Below are 18,409 nucleotides of genomic sequence, written 5' to 3' on the forward strand. Positions count from 1 at the left end.
CCATGGGTCAGGTCAGTCTGTGAGTTAATTAACTCTTTCTGGCCCTGTCACCTTTCAATGAGATATTATATTACACCCATAACGTCATAGGAGGGCGGCTCCATCTAATAATAAGAAACTCCAGGAGCTCGAGCTGCTTAGCGTAACAAAGAGAAGGTTAAGGGGGTCTTGATTACAGTCTAACAGTTCCTATGTGGGGAACAGAAATTTAATAATCCACGGTTCTTCAATTTAACAGACAAAGATCTAACAGTATCAAATGCCTGGGAGTTGGAGCTGGATAAATTCAGGCTGGAAATAAGGTGCAGATTTTAACAGTGAGAGGAATTAACCACTGGGACAATTCCCCAGTCATGCTGGTGGATTCCCCAGCGCTGGCGATTTCTGAATCAAGCCTGAATTTTTCTCTCAGAGATCTGCTCTAGGTCACAGGGGAACCAATTCAGGGAAGTCCTAGGGCCTGGGTGACACAGGAAGTCGGACTCCATGATCACAATGGTCCCTTCTGGCCTTGGGATCTATGAAAAGATCCCAGAGGGAGACAGAGAGAGAGAGAGACAGGCCGTGGTTTATTTGCCATGGTGTATTTCCCAGCATGGGGGCGGGTGCCAGGCAGTGAGAGGAGGCTGGTTTGTGATCATGTCGGTCCAGGACTCATCTCTTCCCCCTTCTCCCCTCTCATTCAATCGTGGCCTCACCCATTACACTCACCACTCTGCCCCTGTTCTTGCTCACCTGCCGGCCCTCACACTCTCTCAGGACCCCAGGTACACAGTGTACCTCCTAGGGGAGCTTGTTACCCTCACATGCTCGGCGTGAGCTGGTTTTGGGATAGAGATTCTTCTACCAAAAAGGGAAGCATGACCCCAGCGCAGTCCAACACCCAAATGGAGGAGCCTAACTGGAGCTCACAGCTGAGAAAGGAAATGCTGGGTCATACACCTGTGCATACTGGAGATGTCACCTGGCCTTCTCGTTAGCCCTTTGTTCTCCAGCTTCTCAGACCCCACTGGCTTCCTGCAGAGAGTGAGCCATGCATGGTCGTTATCTGCTATGCACCAAATATCCGGCAATTGGAGTGACCATTGTCTTCTCAGGCTCCATGGGCAAGGCAGCCCATGCCCTCAGCAGTGAGGCATCAGTCACACCTGGATCTCTGGGTCTCTGAAAAGAATAAACAACCTTTCCCCACCACCTAGTTAGTCATGCAACACATAGGGGAACCTGAAGCATGCACAGTATGCATAGAAAATATTATGGAAAATTCTCACATGGTCACACACCCCAACATCTCAACTTTACCCCCTCTCTCTGGTCAGGGCCACTCCATCCCTCTCAGACACTCCATCTTGGGCATGGGGGTCCCACTTGATCAGCAAAGAATGGGCACTGCTGTGGGGAAGCTCACTGTGCTGGGGTACGAGGGGGGCACAGCTGCATGGAAGCTCACAGCACTGAGGACCTGGCTAGGAATGGTCAGGACCACCCTGCAGCTACCTAGATTCCTCTGTCACGGTTTCTATGACAAGAGGGTTTGGTTTCTATAATTTTACAACATCCCCCTGCTGGTACCAATATGCCAGGATGCCCTGCTGCCCATTTGTATGAGAGAGCAGCATGCTACCCTGATGTGCCAAGCACCTGGTAGCAAAAGCACCACAGGATACAAATTCCTCTATCAAGTCAGGGATTTGCTCTTTAAAGAGGTCCCTTGTGTTACGAATTACACCTGATAGGACACACACACATGTGCTACGAATTACACCTGGTAGGACACGCACACATGTGCTACGAATTACACCTGGTAGGACACGCACACAAGTGCTACGAATTACACCTTGTTAGGACACGCACACAAGTGCTACGAATTACACCTTGTTAGGACACGCACACAAGTGCTGCGAATTATACCTGATAGGACACGCACAGTTCGAATCTAGGCTGAGGCACAGAAATAAAGTCCACAACTGCAGAGTTCCCAAAAGGCACTAAGTTTATTACGCTCGAGCGTGGTGCCCCCCTGCTAGCCAGGAGGGGACCCTGAATACAGATTATACAAAGGTTATATACTTTTTAGCAAAGCATGTTGCCCTCGTGCATCGGAAACCTTAGCCAATAAACAAACCCTTGTCTTATCTACCACCTATCCCTGCTTGGTGCATTCCTCGTGCTATACCAGTATGTTAATTATACAGCATGGTCCTAAAGCCATGCATCAGTAACTTTTATTATCAGGATGGGAGGCCTCACATCAAGGCCAAGAGACAGGGAGTCAGAGGCTGACAAAAACCAGATACTGCAAATCAAGGCAGGCTGGAGACAAGGAGGAGGATTTTCACACGGATTCGGTATCTAAGGATTACTCCTCCTGGTGTATGATGTGCTAGCATTTAGACAATGGTGGGCCCCAAACCAAAATGGAGTCACATGTGCTAACTTTTCTTAACAGTCCTCCCTTTCTTTTTGTACGTCAGTAAGCTATATCGGGGCTGAGTAACCGCGCTGCAGGGTTAGCAACTGCCGACAGCACATACTGCAGCATTGCAGGCATACAAAAAATAACACAAAAACAATAACAGTCAAAAAAAGTAAATACAAAATACTCCGTCCCCAAGTCCCCACATCCGGGAGCCATGCGGTGAGCCAGTCCCAGACCTCCTGGAATCCGGCGCTGGTAGTGTCGAGGCTGATGCGGTGGAATAGGGCTGCCTGTTGCTTGAGGACGTGGATGTCAGTTTCCACCCTATGGTGCTGATTTACAAATACACAACAGCTTGAGTTGACCAGAGCACAAACCCCCCCCTGATTTGCAAGGAGATAATCCAGGGCTAGGCGGTTTTGCAATGTAGTTTGGGATAGCTGAGTGACTTCAATTTGAAGGGCCGACAGAGCATCTGCAGTAGCATTTGCCATTAATTCCAAAGCAGCTGAAATATTAACTATAGCTTTTTCCAGCTCGCTTACTCCCAACCATGGCAGAAACCAGCGCACAAAGGAGTGAAAGCCTTTGGGCTGTTGAGAAAGGGGGTTTAAAGGAGTACTTCGTCGGTCCCTCCATACTAGATTGCGGATCTCTCCCCGGGTCAGGTTCTGGTGTACTGTCACGGCGGGTACTACAGCCCCTAAGGTACATGTACCACACCATCCTGCTGGGAGAACCTTATAGGCTGTATGATTGCATAACCAATACCAGCCAGACCCCTCGGGGACTGGCCACGGGGTTCTGGAGTAGGTAGAGGGGCCTCCTGCACCAGAGCTGATTTGGGTGGTGTCCTTGCACCCCACAAAATTCCCTACAAAAACTGTATTTTCTATGCCCTTACGTCGTGACACACATAAAGCATAATTACCCTGGGCCACCATATCAATAGACCATATTTGGATTGTAACATTCCAGTTAAATGTAGTGTTTGCCCATAGCTTAGCTTGGAGTGTTCGATTAAGGGGGATAGGTACCCCTACCAACGGGACCCCCTGACCTAAATATATGAGGGTATGAATACAAATCCAACACTGCGTTCGATTTACACCCTGTTTGATAGCACGGGTTAAATTCAAGAAGCTATTGCCCTCCCATCCTTGTACTGGACTTGGGAATAGGGAGAGGGCCCCCCAGGCAAACCATACCAATGTCGACATCCTCCCCTGTACCATACAAAAAACACTACCCCTAATGTAAGTCCAATAGACAGGAACACAAAAAGTCCTGGTGGGCTGTGAAGGTCCCAGTAGCTGGAAAGCTCAGTCCATGGGTTGGTTGTAGTGTTCATTCGTGAAGTGGCTCGTCTGCTGGCTCGCCAGGGTCAGGTGGGGGTTCTGCTGCCAACTTGACGTAGCTATGGTGAATCCAGGAACCTTTACCTGCAACTTTTAAAGCAGAATAAGTACATAACAGAACCTGGTACGGCCCCTCCCACCGGGGTTCCAGGGGGTCGGTGCGGGGGATCTTTTTTACCATTACCCAATCCCCTGGCTTAAAGGAATGAACCTGTAACCCTAAGGGTGCGGTTTGAAACAACTGAGCTTCAGACTGGTTGTCAGTCAGCTCCTTTTGCAGTCTAGCAACATATCTGGCCAAAGTTTCATCTCCATCCAAGAGGCTAGCATGTACAGGGACATAAGTTCCCGGGACTAAAGCTGGCCTCCCAAACAGCACCTCAAATGGGGACAGGCCTAGGGGCATGCGTGGCGTCCGTCTTATATGCCATAAAACTATAGGCAAGGCCTCTGGCCACTTAAGTCCGGTTTCCTTACAAAACTTTGCTACCATAGTCTTTATTGTTCGGTTCATGCGTTCCACCTGGCCTGCAGACTGGGGGTGGTACGGGGTGTGTAACTGTCGAGTGATCCCCAAGCACCGGTACAGTTCTTCCAAAATTTTTGCAGTAAAGTGTGAGCCCCGATCTGAATCAATGACTTCAGGGACACCAAACCTGGGTACAATGTCTTTCATTAAGAACTTGACCACAGATCTTGCATCTGCCTTTCTGGTTGGTATTGCTTCAGGCCATCCGGAAAGTTGGTCCACTATAACAAGAAGGTGGTGAAACCCTGCGCATTTAGGCATTTCTGCGTAGTCCATCTGCAAGCGCTGAAATGGGAAGTTTGCCCAGGGTCTCCCCCCTTTTGAGTTGGCATCGAGCCGAGTCTTAGCAGAGAAGGCCAGGCAAGTAGGGCAGGAGCCAAGAACTCGCTTTACCGCAGGATAAACATGCGGTGCTGCCCAGAACTTTAGTATAGCAGCCACTGTGCCCTGAATACCAGCGTGACCCAGGGAATGAAAATAATGAGCAGCTGCGAGTAGATAACGACGGGGGAGAATAGGTTTGTTTCCGATTCGCCAAACCTTATCAGAGCCCTTAGATCCCTCCCAGCGTTTCCAGTCGTGCAGCTCCTCCAAGGAGACGTCAGCAGACAGCAGTGTTCAGTCAGCAGGTGGGAAGGACACATCCGGGGGAGGGAAGCCGAAACCAGAAGGGGCTGTAGAGCTGCAGCCTTTGCGGCTGAATCAGCTAATGCATTGCCCTGAGACACAACACTGTTAGACTGCCTGTGCGCATAACAATGAACCACCGCCACCTGGCGAGGGGCCTGAATAGCTTCCAAAAGGGCAGAAATGAGAGGGCCATTAGCGATTTTCGTGCCTGAGGAGGTTAAAAATCCTCGTTGCTTCCAGAGCTGGCCTGTAGCATGACAAACCCCAAAAGCATACTTAGAGTCCGTATAAATGGTAACAGTTTTCCCTGAAGACAATAAGCAAGCCCTGGTAAGCGCGTGTAACTCTGCACCCTGGGCGCTGAAGGAAGGTGGTAGGGGGGCAGCCTCGATAACGTCTGCCTGAGAGGTAACCGAATAGCCCGAGACCCGGTGGCCATCTAAATAGTACGAGGACCCATCTGTGAAAAGAAGTAAATCGGGCTTAACTAAAGGGGAGTCCACTAAATCCGGGCGGGGCTTACCATCTTGCGCGACGACATCCATGCATACATGGTGAGGGGTACCGTCCTCCGGGAGGGGTAGCATTGTGGCTGGATTGAGGACGTTACAGCGGCGTAAAGTAACGTTGTCAGCAGCCAACAGGATTAGTTCATATTTGTGAGCCCGCTGTGGAGACAATGCCTGTGTAGAATGCTGTTTTAAAAGAATTTCAACCTCATGAGGGACCCAAACAGTCAGAGGGTGCCCCAAAACAATAGGTCGTGACCGTTCAACCATGACAGCAGCAGCAGCAACAGACCGTACACAGGAGACAGAGCCCTGAATTACAGGGTCCAGTTGTACTGAATAATAGGCTACGGGGCGTGGGCGACCCCTCAGGTATTGCAAAAGGACGCCGCTAGCCACTCCCTGCCGTTCGTGAGTAAAAAGAGAAAATGGTTTACCGTAATCCGGGAATCCCAAGGCGGGCGCAGAGATCAGAGCCTTCTTGATGGATTTAAAAGCATTTTCCATTTCCGGGGTCCAGGAGACAGGATCGAGGGTCAGTGTTGTAGTAGCTTGAACTAATGGTTTTACCAATTCCCCAAAAGCCACAACCCAGGGTCGGCAGAACCCCGCAGCCCCTAGGAAAGCCCGTAACTGCCTTTTTGTAGTCGGACGCGGGTAATCCTGGATTGCCCGCACCCTATCAGGGGATAGTAAACGCTCCCCAGGCCTAATTACAAAGCCCAAATAAATTACCTGATCTAGGCACAGCTGCAACTTGGATGGAGATGCACGATGACCCTTATTAGCTAATGCAGTTAACAAAACAACAGAGTCAATTAAACATGCGTTATAATCTGAGGCAGCAATTAGCAAATCATCCACATACTGAACCAGGACAGACGAACTAGGCAAAACAATGTCTTTTAAATCCTCGGTGAGAATCCGGGAAAAAATAGTAGGGGATCCTGAGAACCCCTGGGGAAGACGCGTCCATGTTAGCTGCTGACCCTTCCAGGTAAATGCAAATAAATATTGAGAATCAGGGTGCAAAGGGATACTGAAAAATGCTGCACACAAATCTATGACAGTAAAGCAAGTGGCTGACTGAGGAATTAGCGTTAGAATAGTGCTCGGATCAGGGACAACTGGGTGGGGGGCTATAACATAACTATTTATAGCCCGTAGATCCTGAACAAATCGATAGACTGGATGCCCATCTGGTCCCGGTTTAGGCTTCCTTACTGGAAGAATGGGAGTATTACAGGGTGAACTGCAGGGGACTAAAACTCCCTGAGTCAAATAGCTGTCAATAAGGAGTGAGATGCCTTCCTCCGCCTCCTTCGGCAAGGGGTATTGTTTTACGGAGGGAGGCAGTCCGCCCCCTGTTTCCAGACTCACTGGAACTGCTGATTTAAGAAGACCCACATCAGTAGGATTTGTGCTCCACAAAGTGTGGGGAACACTGGACAATTCAGAGGGCACACCAGGAATAGGGGTAACCGATGCCATAAGAGAAGCAACCGACGAATCCGGGACGGACATGCGGAGCCCCTCGGGGGCACAATATATGTGTGCCCCCAATTTGCCCAGCACATCCCGCCCGAGGAGGTTCGCGGGGCCCTCCGGCATTACAACAAACCTATGTGATAGCTTTAAAGAACCAAGCTCGATAGGGACAGGGTAGGATAAAGGAGCCGGCAGGGATTACCTTCTATACCCTGCACCCAAACCCTGGTATCGGACAGAGAGCCCGGAACAAAAGTTAAAGTGGAGAGGGTGGCCCCAGTATCTACTAGAAAAGGCACAAGGTGTCCCCCAACTTTTAAATAAATTTGTGACTGTAATCCCAAGTCCCATTCCAACTCTCCCAAAATCCCCAAAACCTCCGCCTCTAGTCACTGGGGGTTAACAAGGTTCTGGGGGGCGTTAGGGGGAAAAGAAGGATTAGCCTCTACCTGGCTCTTCCAAGGAGCCCCTCGGGGAATCAGGGGACACTCCCTCCTCCAGTGCCCTGATTGTTTACAATAATTACAATTCCCTTCCCTCATTCTATCCCAACCTCCCCCTCCTCCTGTCCCCCGTCCATGCCCCCTTCCCCTCATCTCTCCGCGCCCTTGCCAATGCTGGTTTCCCGAAGGAGCCTGCAAGGCAGCAGCTAACATACTTACCTCCTCCTTCTTCTGTTTACGTTTTTCCCGTGCTTTTTCCTCATCCCTGCCGTTAAACACAAAGGTGGCCAGGCGGACAACCTCCTGGAGGGGTTTTCCTGGCCAATCGGGCACATGCTTAGAAAAGTATTTTTTTATATCTGATGCTGCCTGATCAACATAAAAGGAGACCATCATAGGACGGTTTTCCTCCGCCTCAGGGTTTATGCCGCCCCCGTATACACGAACTTGTTTGGACAACCGGGCCAAAAAGGCGGAGGGGTGCTCAGTAAGCTCTTGCTGACATTCACGAATTTTAGACCAGTTAGCCGTTTTACTACCAGCTTTACGTACAGCTTCTAAAAGGCCGTCTCTACCCGCCTTTAAAAGGCCCATCTGAGTGGTCACATTAGGATTCCAATTGGGATCAGTCAGGGGCCAAGAAGCCCGGGTACTATCCTCCCCTGCCCAGCGCCTATTAGCATCCAGAATGGAATATTTCTCATCAGGGGTAAAAAGTGTGTCCAGGATTACCTGGACATCTCCCCATGTAGGGTTAAATGCGGTAAATACAGAACCTTCTCTGGATCGTCACGCAGGCGAGGCATCTGCTGTTGCCATGTTACTAAATCGCCTGGGCCAAAAGGGCGGTGAACATAGGGGAAAGCAAACCGTTCACTCCCGTCCGTGCCATGAGTAACAAGGGGTTGCTGAATGAGGGGAGCTTGCAAAGTAACCGGTGGGTCAATGGTGGGCCCGCACGGGCAGGGAGGTGGCGAGCAGGGAGATGATAGGCATAAATCAGAAAGCTGGGGGTAAGCCGGGGGAGGGGCAGAAGCAGGCCGGGGAGGAGAAGAGACAGGCATAGCACAGAGTGGGGCTGAAGACCCCTGAGATAGATAGGAATAGGAGGAGGAAAGAGGACGTCCTTTCGCACGCGCATAAGCCCAGTTGTCCCATACATACCAATAATCCATCTGGGCTGGAGCTTTGTCCTCCAGCCTCCTTCTAAGCGCCGTTAATGTATCCCCAGCAAAAGACCCATCCGGTGGCCATTCAACAGAGGTCTGAGTTGTTAGTGCTGGCCACTCAACCTTACACAAAATAACAGCTTTTTTCCTACCTAACCCATGGGTGCCAGAAATATTTCCCCAATTTTCGAGAATTTCAGCCAAAGGGGTCCCCTTACTTATACTCTGCCCAGACCCATAGTGGGCTACCAAAAGAACACAAAATGTGCCACCTTATCGCCTAAGCGACGGCTCACACCCCCCCTCCTCGGAGTACTCAAAGGTGAACTCACCCTGTGCCGGCTGGAGCTGTCCGAGAGGAGGAGTGTAGTCTCGCTTGTTGGGGCGAGCCTAGAGTCCCATCTGGGTCGCCAAAACTGTTACGAATTACACCTGATAGGACACGCACACATGTGCTACGAATTACACCTGGTAGGACACGCACACATGTGCTACGAATTACACCTGATAGGACACGCACACATGTGCTACGAATTACACCTGGTAGGACACGCACACAAGTGCTACGAATTACACCTTGTTAGGACACGCACACAAGTGCTACGAATTACACCTTGTTAGGACACGCACACAAGTGCTGCGAATTATACCTGATAGGACACGCACAGTTCGAATCTAGGCTGAGGCACAGAAATAAAGTCCACAACTGCAGAGTTCCCAAAAGGCACTAAGTTTATTACGCTCGAGCGTGGTGCCCCCCTGCTAGCCAGGAGGGGACCCTGAATACAGATTATACAAAGGTTATATACTTTTTAGCAAAGCATGTTGCCCTCGTGCATCGGAAACCTTAGCCAATAAACAAACCCTTGTCTTATCTACCACCTATCCCTGCTTGGTGCATTCCTCGTGCTATACCAGTATGTTAATTATACAGCATGGTCCTAAAGCCATGCATCAGTAACTTTTATTATCAGGATGGGAGGCCTCACATCAAGGCCAAGAGACAGGGAGTCAGAGGCTGACAAAAACCAGATACTGCAAATCAAGGCAGGCTGGAGACAAGGAGGAGGATTTTCACACGGATTCGGTATCTAAGGATTACTCCTCCTGGTGTATGATGTGCTGGCATTTAGACAATGGTGGGCCCCAAACCAAAATGGAGTCACATGTGCTAACTTTTCTTAACACTTGTCCAAGTGGAGTGATCACCCGTCCCTTGTCCCTGCTGTGGATAGGGCTATCCAGTCCAGCCGGTGGATCCCACATAGAGAGGCCCTGCCTTCTTCGGGGTAACATGTAGGCACAGTAAAGGGTTGGGGCTCAGTCAGGTACAGGGGTGCAGGGAGTTTTCCCCGAAGAAATCTCGATCCCCCGCAATTCCTAAGATGAATGTTACCTGGTAACATCTGCCCCTCACCTCCATGCTCCTTCCAGGGATCCCTGCCGGGGGTGATCTTCTTCTGTATCTAACACTGACCCCTGTTTTCCACAGCCCCCATGGCCCCATCCTTCACTATGATCACCCTGGGTACCTCCCAAGAGAGTCTGTTCCCCTCACACACTGGGCTGCCTGTGGTGTCACAGACTTGAAGAATTCCTATCTGACAAGCTCCTCAGCTCCAGTTGCCCCTCTTAGCGCCAGTGCGGGGTCAATACCCATCACACAGGGTCAGGGTTTGGGGATTGGAAACCCTCCCCAGCCCCGTCCGTCCCTGTCTGTGCAAAGATTCCCTGCAATGCAGCTGAACCTCCAAACGTTAGTTTAAAACACACAACAAGGGCCCACTGGGCTCCCCAGCAGTGAGATCTCTGCTGCTCAGTGTTTGCATGGTCCGGTGAGGACCTGGTCCTTGGGCACTGAGCTGGGGCTGGCTGGGGTCTGTGACCACAATCGCTCCCTCTTCTGCTCTTTCACTGGCTCTTCCTCTGCTTCTGTGTCACCAACCTCCAAAGTAGGAACGTCTCCTCTCTGACCCCTTGCCTTTTCCAGCCCCCCTCCCAGTTCCCCAGCTCACTGTGTCCCCGCAGCAGCCCGTCTACACAACTGGAGAAGCTGTGACCCTGAAGTTCTCAGGTGTCGGGGCGTCCACCATGTTCGGGATCAGGTTCTTCAGGGACAGGCAGAAAATCTCACCAAGGAACTCCCCTCACTTCCGTACTGTTACATCAATTTGACTCTGCTGTCGGGGCTATCTGGATTACATGCCGGAGTATACAGATGTGATTACTGGAAGACAGAGTCTGGGCGAGTGATCCCATTGGAGAGAAGCTGACCTGTCTCCATAGATGTGACAGGTGAGTCCACTTTCTCCTGCTGTTTGGTGGCCCCATGGTGGGGTGAGACACAGCGTGGTCACTCAGCTCCAGACAGGGCCACCCACCGGGTCAGTTTCAACCCCCATCTCTGGCTCCTCTGCTGGGTTGGGTGGGGGCATCGGTGGTACTTTCAGGTTTAGGGGCTTGCAGCCTGCAGTAACATTTGAAAACTTGGAGAGGTTTAATGGAACAAACCCCAAAACTCCCCCTCCCTGGTCAGTGTCAGGCCCTGGTGTCAGACATGCCGTGATAAGTAAAGTTTGTCCCTAAGAAGACAGAAGAAACCAGAAGGATGCAATCAGGCAGCAGCAGAGACAAAAAAACCCCCACACAGTACAGTACTGCGTTAAACGTAAACTGCTTTAAGGAAAGGAGAGCAGCATTTTCCTTCTGCATAGTAAAGCCATATTAAGTCAATGTTCAGTTTGAAACTTTTGATAGAACAGCCCCAACATTTTGTTCAGAGTTACGAATGTTTCAGGGTTACAACCAACCTCCATTCCTGAGGTGTTTGTGGCTCTGAAGTTCTACTGTACCTTAGATGCAAATGTTCTGCGGAGGGCCTTCGCCTGGAGTCAAGCTGTCCCACTGTCTGGACTGGCTCATGATGGTAGATCCCTACGTCAGGGTGCACTGTTAGAAACAGGGCAGACACCCGGAGCTGGTAGTGGGTCCTATTATTCCATTTCACCAAGCCAGTAACAAATGTGACCTCCTGGATCACTGTAACTGCGTTACCATGGAGTGACAGACTGTCCCCTTAGGCTCTCCAATCCGTCTTGCCACCCAGGCACACTGGACTGAGTGGTAACGTTCACTTACACCAAAAATCACATCACATTCAGGTTGCTTCCAGAACCAAGAGACCACTCACTTCCCCAGAACAATTGGTACTCTAGATCCTACACCAAAAACAACACCTGTAGCCAATCCTGCAATCAACTCTCTAAACGTTTATTAACGAGGAAAAAGGAATAAGAGAGTTATCTGCAGGTTAAAGCAAGCAAACAGATACACACCAGTGAGTTACCATCTGAACCCAAAGAGTGACAGATTTGTAGTGATCTGTCTATCCAAAGTTCCTTTCAGGGCAGCCTCAGGAGGCAGCCCCCGCGGATCTCTGGCTTCAGTTCAGAGTCTCTGGCCCTTCAGAGTTCAAATAGCCCCAAAGATGCCATTTCTTCTTGTCAGGGGTTTTTATTCCCTTCCCCCAGATTTCAAGAGGGTTGGATGTGTTCACATGCACGTCTCTTCTTTACGGGTGTGGGGACAAGAGCAACAAAGTGTTTTGTCCTCTGACGTTCCACAATGGTGTGTCGGTGTCTACGGGCCTTCTTTTGCTGGGCAGGAAATAACACCTCTTGTGGAAAACTTGTATTTCACACTCGGTCAGGTTTCTCTCCAGACTGTGGGCGTTTACAGTTTCAGAGCAAACACTTAACTATCTCCTTACACCGTGGGATATGGACTCTATCCGTGAGGTTAACGCAGGCAGCAACATACAAGCATTTCATAGAGTCTAAACACTAAAAACATTCTTAGAAGTCCAAGGCCTTGTATACACTACACAATTTTGTTGGCAAAAGGCAGCTTTTGTCCACAACACATGGAGGTGTCCACACTACAGTGTGCCTCCCACCGACAAAACTCTCCTGCTTTGCTGACAAAATAAAACCACCTCGATGAGAGGCGTAGATAGGGTGACCAGATGTCCCAATTTTATAGGGACAGTCCTGATTTTGGGGTCTTTTTCTTATATAGGCTCCTATTACCCCCCACCCCCGTCCCGATTTTTCACATTTGCTGTCTGGTGGCCCTAGGCGTAGAGCTTTTCTGCAGCAAAGTGAGATCGGCAAAGCATCCGTGTGGACACTGCATTGATTATGCCGCTGTAACTGGCCTCCAGGAGGTATCCCACAATGCCCACCAGGACCGCTCTGCTCAGTTTTGAACTCTGCTGTCCCGCATCCAGCGACAGAGGTTCACGCCCCTCCCTGTTCAAAGCCCTAGGAAGTTTTGAAACTGCTCAGCATGGAGAGCTCCCATAGCTACTGCCCAGCTGAGCACGCCGGCTCCGCAGCAGACGCACTCCCGCCTGGACGACGGGACGGGGTGGATCTCCTGGGTCTGTGGGGAGAGGAGGCTGTGGGAGAACTCGGAGGGAATCATGGAATCAAAACACTACCGGGGAATCCTGCTCTGCCCGGCCCTAGGACCGCAGCAGCAGGCAGGCAGGGCGGCCTGCTGCTTGGGGACGGGGAGGCTCGTGCCATGCTGTGCAGAGCCAGGGAGGGAGGTGGAGGCTGAAGTTGGGGTGTCTCCTTCCCCCTGCTGGTGTAATGAGCTGGGGTGGGGGAATAGAGGGACACCAGCTGTCTGTGCATCAGCTTCTGCCTCAGGGTTGGTTGCTTCTGGCTGCTGTCTGGACTTAAAGAGACAGCGTGCAGACACACTCACTCTCCCCCAACTCACACTGCCTCTCTCACTCACACACATACACACACACTCCCTTTCACACCGCCCCCTCTCCCCCCCACTGTTGTGGGCTTCTTGTGTTAGTGATCAGGAACGTCAGCTTGGTCTTATTACCGAGCGCTCCTTTAAAAAGTGATTTAAAATGTGTTACTTTGGGGCACACACAGCAATCGTTACAAGGCTCTTAGCATGGTGCAAACAAACAATGCCAGGTTCAGCACCCGACAGCAACACACATTACTGGGGCTCAGTGTTAATATGATCCTTCAAGGCATCCCTCAGCCCAATAGCCCTGGTTGGGCTCCTCTGGTAGCCTTGTGTTCGTAACGCACAGCACAGTACTGAAGAGCAGTGCAGGATCCATGCTTTCTGACAGAGATGGCTGGGTTGCAGGTTACCTGGCCTCTGTTTGTCAGAAGCTGGGAATGGGCGACAGGGGATGGATCACCTGGTGATGACCTGTTCTGTTCATTACCTCTGAGGTACTTGGCCGCTGTCGGAAGAAAGAAGACCGGGCTAGATGGACCTTTAATCTAACCCAGTGTGGCTGTTTTTATGTTCTTATGTGACCAGGACAGTTGAAAAATGGCTGGCAATCTAAAAGGATGCCCATGGAACGATGGGATTGAGAAACCTGAATCGTGTGATGCTGTACCTGGCCCATGAGGCATTGGAAGCCCTTCCCAAGCACCCTGCGATCAGTTGCACCGTGGGATAGGTACCCACAGAGCACTGCTCTCTGTGTCGATGCAAGAGCTGCTAGTGTGGACATGCAACAGCAGTTTAATTAGAGTAGCAGCTGTACGTCAGCACAACTTGAGTCAACAAAACTCTGTAGTGTAGACAAGGCCTAATACTTATTTTGAGGAAAACTAACACACAGGTGACCTGGTCTGATCTCCAGCTACAAGGGTGTCAGTTGTTAGCTAATGCCTGTAGCCTGGGCAAGAGCTGGCATCTGACCTGCCAGTGTCACACAAGCCAGGCTGTTTTTCTGATCTGCCATTAGCTTGATCCAGGGAGATCATAAATCCACATTTGTTTGTTTCCCAAATAGCTTCATAACATATTTCCAGCACACACACATAACTCTTTCTACACCTTCCATATACACATCATGCAGTGATATTCATGACCAGTGTGTCACCAGTTTTTATATGACACCTGACAAGATGTTGGTTGGCTGAATATTCTATCAACAGTGTGCTGGGTGTGCCCTTTGCCAAGTGGCATAAAAGGGCTGTTGGGGTATAAAGGGTTAAGGATAGAGTTGCCTGGAGGAGGTGGAGAAGATGCAGAGAGATGTAGAGAGGGTTTCCCCTCCTTATTTAGCTGCCTTCCAGGTGTGCGTTGTCACCACCTCGCTATACAGCACATGCTCATCTTCATCAGGCTTGGCTTTGTTTTTCGACTGGGTTGTGTGGGCCCGTAAGGCCTGGAATACCCTAAGAGCGTAGGTGACTTTTGAGCCCTGGTGGGGGAGGAAAGAGAAATGGTGAGGGGGAGGGGTGCATAGACGCTGCTGCTGAGAAAAAGGATAATATCATTCTTGGGTGTATGAACAGGAGTGTCATATGTAAGACATGGTAGATAAGTGTCCTGCTCTACTCTGCACTGGTGAGGCCTCAGCTGGAGTACTGTGTCTAGTTCTGTGTATTACATATTAAGAAACACATGGACAAATTGGAGAGGGTCCAGAGGAGAGCATGTTTAGTCTAAAGACGAGAAGGCTGAGCGGGGACATGGTAACTGTCTTTTAAGATGATGTTATAACGAGGATGGTGATGAATTGTTCTCTATGTCCACCTAAGGTAGGATAAGACATAATGGGTTTAATCTGCAGCAAGGGAGATTTAGATTAGATATTAAGAGAAACTGTCTAACTTTAAGGGTAGTTAATCTCCGGAACAGGTGACCTATGGAGGTTGTGCAATCTCTGTCACAGGAGGTTTTTAAGAAGAGTTGGACAAACACCCATGAGGATGGTCTAGGTTTAAGTAATCCTATCTCATCACAGGGGGCTGGACTAGATGACTTCTTGAGGTCCCTTCACAACCCTACATTCTGTGATTCAATGGAGATTTGGGTGATGGGGAATTTGATGACCAGTCCCCTGCCCTTCCTCCTGCGTGAACAAACCCTGTGCAGCATCTCTTTGTGGCTTTTATGTGACTCTCCCACCCCAGAGAGGCAGCTGCATCTCAGGCATGGGCAAAAGATTCCGACTGTATAGTTTCAAGGCAGTTGGACTGTGCTGTGGTTTGAAACTTAGCCTATAAATCCATTCATGCTACCTGTTCCATCTGGTCTGCTCCAGCACCCGTGGCTTTTGATTCCTTATTATCACGATGGCTGGGACCCAGGTTCCTGGTGCATTCTTTGGGCTGAGATCCCTGTAATGATGCTGCCTTTGGTGGCACAGAACTGAGAGTACCAATTCAGGACCAATTGCTCCGAGCAGGGCAGTCACAGCCACAGGCTGGAGGTTTTCCACCTCTAAGGCACACCAAACCAGCCAAAGAGAGAGGACTTTGGTTTTACCCCACTGGCTAACCAGAAGTCATACAGGCAATTTCCTTAGATACCCCAGTTTCCCAGTATCACCATCAGGGCCACTTGTTATGGAGATGAATGGTTATGAAAACCAATACCCCAGTAAAAGAAAAAAGGTTCTCTCGATCCCAAAGGACCAAGTCCCAGACCCAGGTCAATATATGTCAGTTCTTACCCACCAATCATGCTGTTGCCAATCCTTTAGAATCTAAAATCTAAAGGTTTATTCATAAAAAGAAAGAATTATAGATGAGAGCTAAAATTGGTTAAATGGAATTAATTACATCCAGTAATGGCAAAGTTCTTTGTTCAGGCTTGTAGCAATGATGGAATAAACTGCAGGTTCAAATCAAGTCTCTGGAGAACATCCACAGCTGGGATGAGTCATTCAGTCCTTCGTTCAGAGCTTCAGTTTGTAGCAAAGTCCCTCCAGAAGTAAGAAGCAGGATTGAAGACAAAATGGAGATGAGACAGCTGCCTTTTATAGTCTCTTGCCATGTGGCTTGTGCTTCCTTTGTCTTAAATACAAGCTACCCAGCACATGGCATGGAAAAACCTTAGAGTTCTGTCCATAGGCATGTCCCTGCATGCCTTGCTGAATCACAAGGTGTATCTGCCTTCTCTCAAAGGGTCTATTGTGTAGCTGATGCTCCTTAATGGGCCATCAAGCAGGCTAGGCAGTGCTGATGCCACATTGTTTGGAGTTTCAGAGTAGCAGCCGTGTTAGTCTGTATTCGCAAAAAGAAAAGGAGGACTTGTGGCACCTTAGAGACTAACAAGTTTATTTGAGCATAAGCTTTCGTGAGCTAGAAGTGAGTTGTAGCTCACGAAAGCTTATGCTCAAATAAATTGGTTAGTCTCTAAGGTGCCACATGTACTCCTTTTCTTATTGTTTGGGGTGTCACCCAGAAGCATAGCAGAAGTTTGAAATACAGACAGTATAGAGCCAATACTTCTAACTTTAAACACAAAAATGATACATGCATACAGACAGCAAATCATAATGAGCAAATCACAACCTCCTCATAGACACCTCACTTGACCACCTTTGCACAATATTTGCTGCAAATATATAACAGTGGTTGCAACAATTATCTATACGGTCACAGTATATGCCAATAATGTCACAATCCCTCTGTTCTTTTCAGAGGCTGTGGAACTAAAAGAGAACAAGATGAGAATAGAGCTGAAGTGGGGAGATATCATGAGGCAATGCCTAGCTGCAATGTGCAGCCTTGAGAAAGAAGAAGGTAAACTCAGCTTTTTACCCATTGATTTCAGTGCATGTGTGATTCTGGGGCTTCTACCAGGGCACAGGGTGAAAACGGTCCTACAATTCCTCTGTATTTGTTTAAATATGTATTTTCCCAGCCCAGAGACATGAAGATGTCTGCAAGTTTTAAATTATTTTACCCTTCACTTCACCCTAACCACAAACAAAGGTCTTAGTGCTCACATCAAATGAAATGATTTGTCTTAAATCAAACTTCAGCTGAGTTGGTTATTTGACATCATGTGCTAATAAATGGAACATGTACCATGTCATAAATATAAAGGGAAGGGTAAAAACCTTTAAAATCCCTCCTGGCCAGAGGAAAAACCCTTTCACCTTTAAAGGGTTAAGAAGCTAGGATAACCTTGCTGGCATCTGGCCAAAATGACCAATGAGGAGACAAGATGCTTTCAAAAGCTGGGGGGAGGGAGAAACAAAGCCTCTCTCTCTGTCTGTGTGATGCTTTTGCCGGGGACAGAACAGGAATGGAGTCTTAGAATTTAGTAAGTAATCTAGCTAGATATGCGTTAGATTATGATTTCTTTAAATGACTGAGAAAATAACCTGTGCTGAATGGAATGGATATTCCTTTCTTTGTGTCTTTTTGTAACTTAAGGTTTTGCCAAGAGGGATTCTCTATGTTTTGAATCTAATTACCCTGTAAGGTATTTACCATCCTGATTTTACAGAGGTGATTCTTTTTACTTTTTCTTCTATTAAAATTCTTCTTGTAAGAAACTGAATGTTTTTTTCGTTGTTCTTAAGATCCAAGGGTTTGGGTCTGTGGTCACCTATGCAAATTGGTGAGGATTTTTATGAAACCTTCCCCAGGAAGGGGGGTGCAAGGTTTTAGTGAGGATTTTGGGGGGAAAGACTTTTCCAAACGACTCTTTCCCCATAATAAACCCGGTTAGACGTTTGGTGGTGGCAGCAAAAGTCCAAGGGCAAAAGGTAAAATAGTTTGTACCTTGGGGAAGTTTTAACCTAAGCTGGTAAAAGTAAGCTTAGGAGGTTTTCATGCAGGTCCCCACATCTGTACCCTAGAGTTCAGAGTGGGGAAGGAACCTTGACATACCACCATACATTTGAAAGCCTATAAATATTTTTTAGAACTCTATCTTCTCATTGTACTTTGTTGTCTCATTGAAAGGTAAATACCTCATTTCCAATGCACATTTTAGATTTGGTTTCCTTACCCACACCGTGGTAGGATGCTTGGTGGTAATTAATGGTTTAAAATTATTTAT

At 48.8% G+C, this 18,409-nt stretch overlaps 1 protein-coding gene across 4 annotated transcripts in view; it reads left to right on the top strand.

The window, feature by feature from the left end:
* LOC119567944 (Fc receptor-like protein 5) overlaps nucleotides 1-18,409 on the top strand; it is a 47,180-nt gene that overhangs the window by 5,923 nt on the left and 22,848 nt on the right. For 2 of the 4 annotated variants that reach the window (XM_043526878.1, XM_043526877.1), the window contains exons 2-3: nucleotides 10,536-10,840; nucleotides 17,038-17,139. In XM_043526878.1, coding sequence (XP_043382813.1) covers nucleotides 17,064-17,139 — 76 coding nt within the window. In that variant the 5' untranslated portion in view covers nucleotides 10,536-10,840; nucleotides 17,038-17,063. Of the gene's footprint in view, nucleotides 1-9,738; nucleotides 10,841-17,037; nucleotides 17,140-18,409 lie in introns of those variants that run through there. The other 2 variants (XM_043526879.1, XM_037915870.2) reach the window with 1 other exon arrangement.

Source organism: Chelonia mydas, chromosome 13 (genome assembly GCF_015237465.2).
Source record: "Chelonia mydas isolate rCheMyd1 chromosome 13, rCheMyd1.pri.v2, whole genome shotgun sequence".
Lineage (NCBI taxonomy): Eukaryota > Metazoa > Chordata > Testudines > Cheloniidae > Chelonia > Chelonia mydas.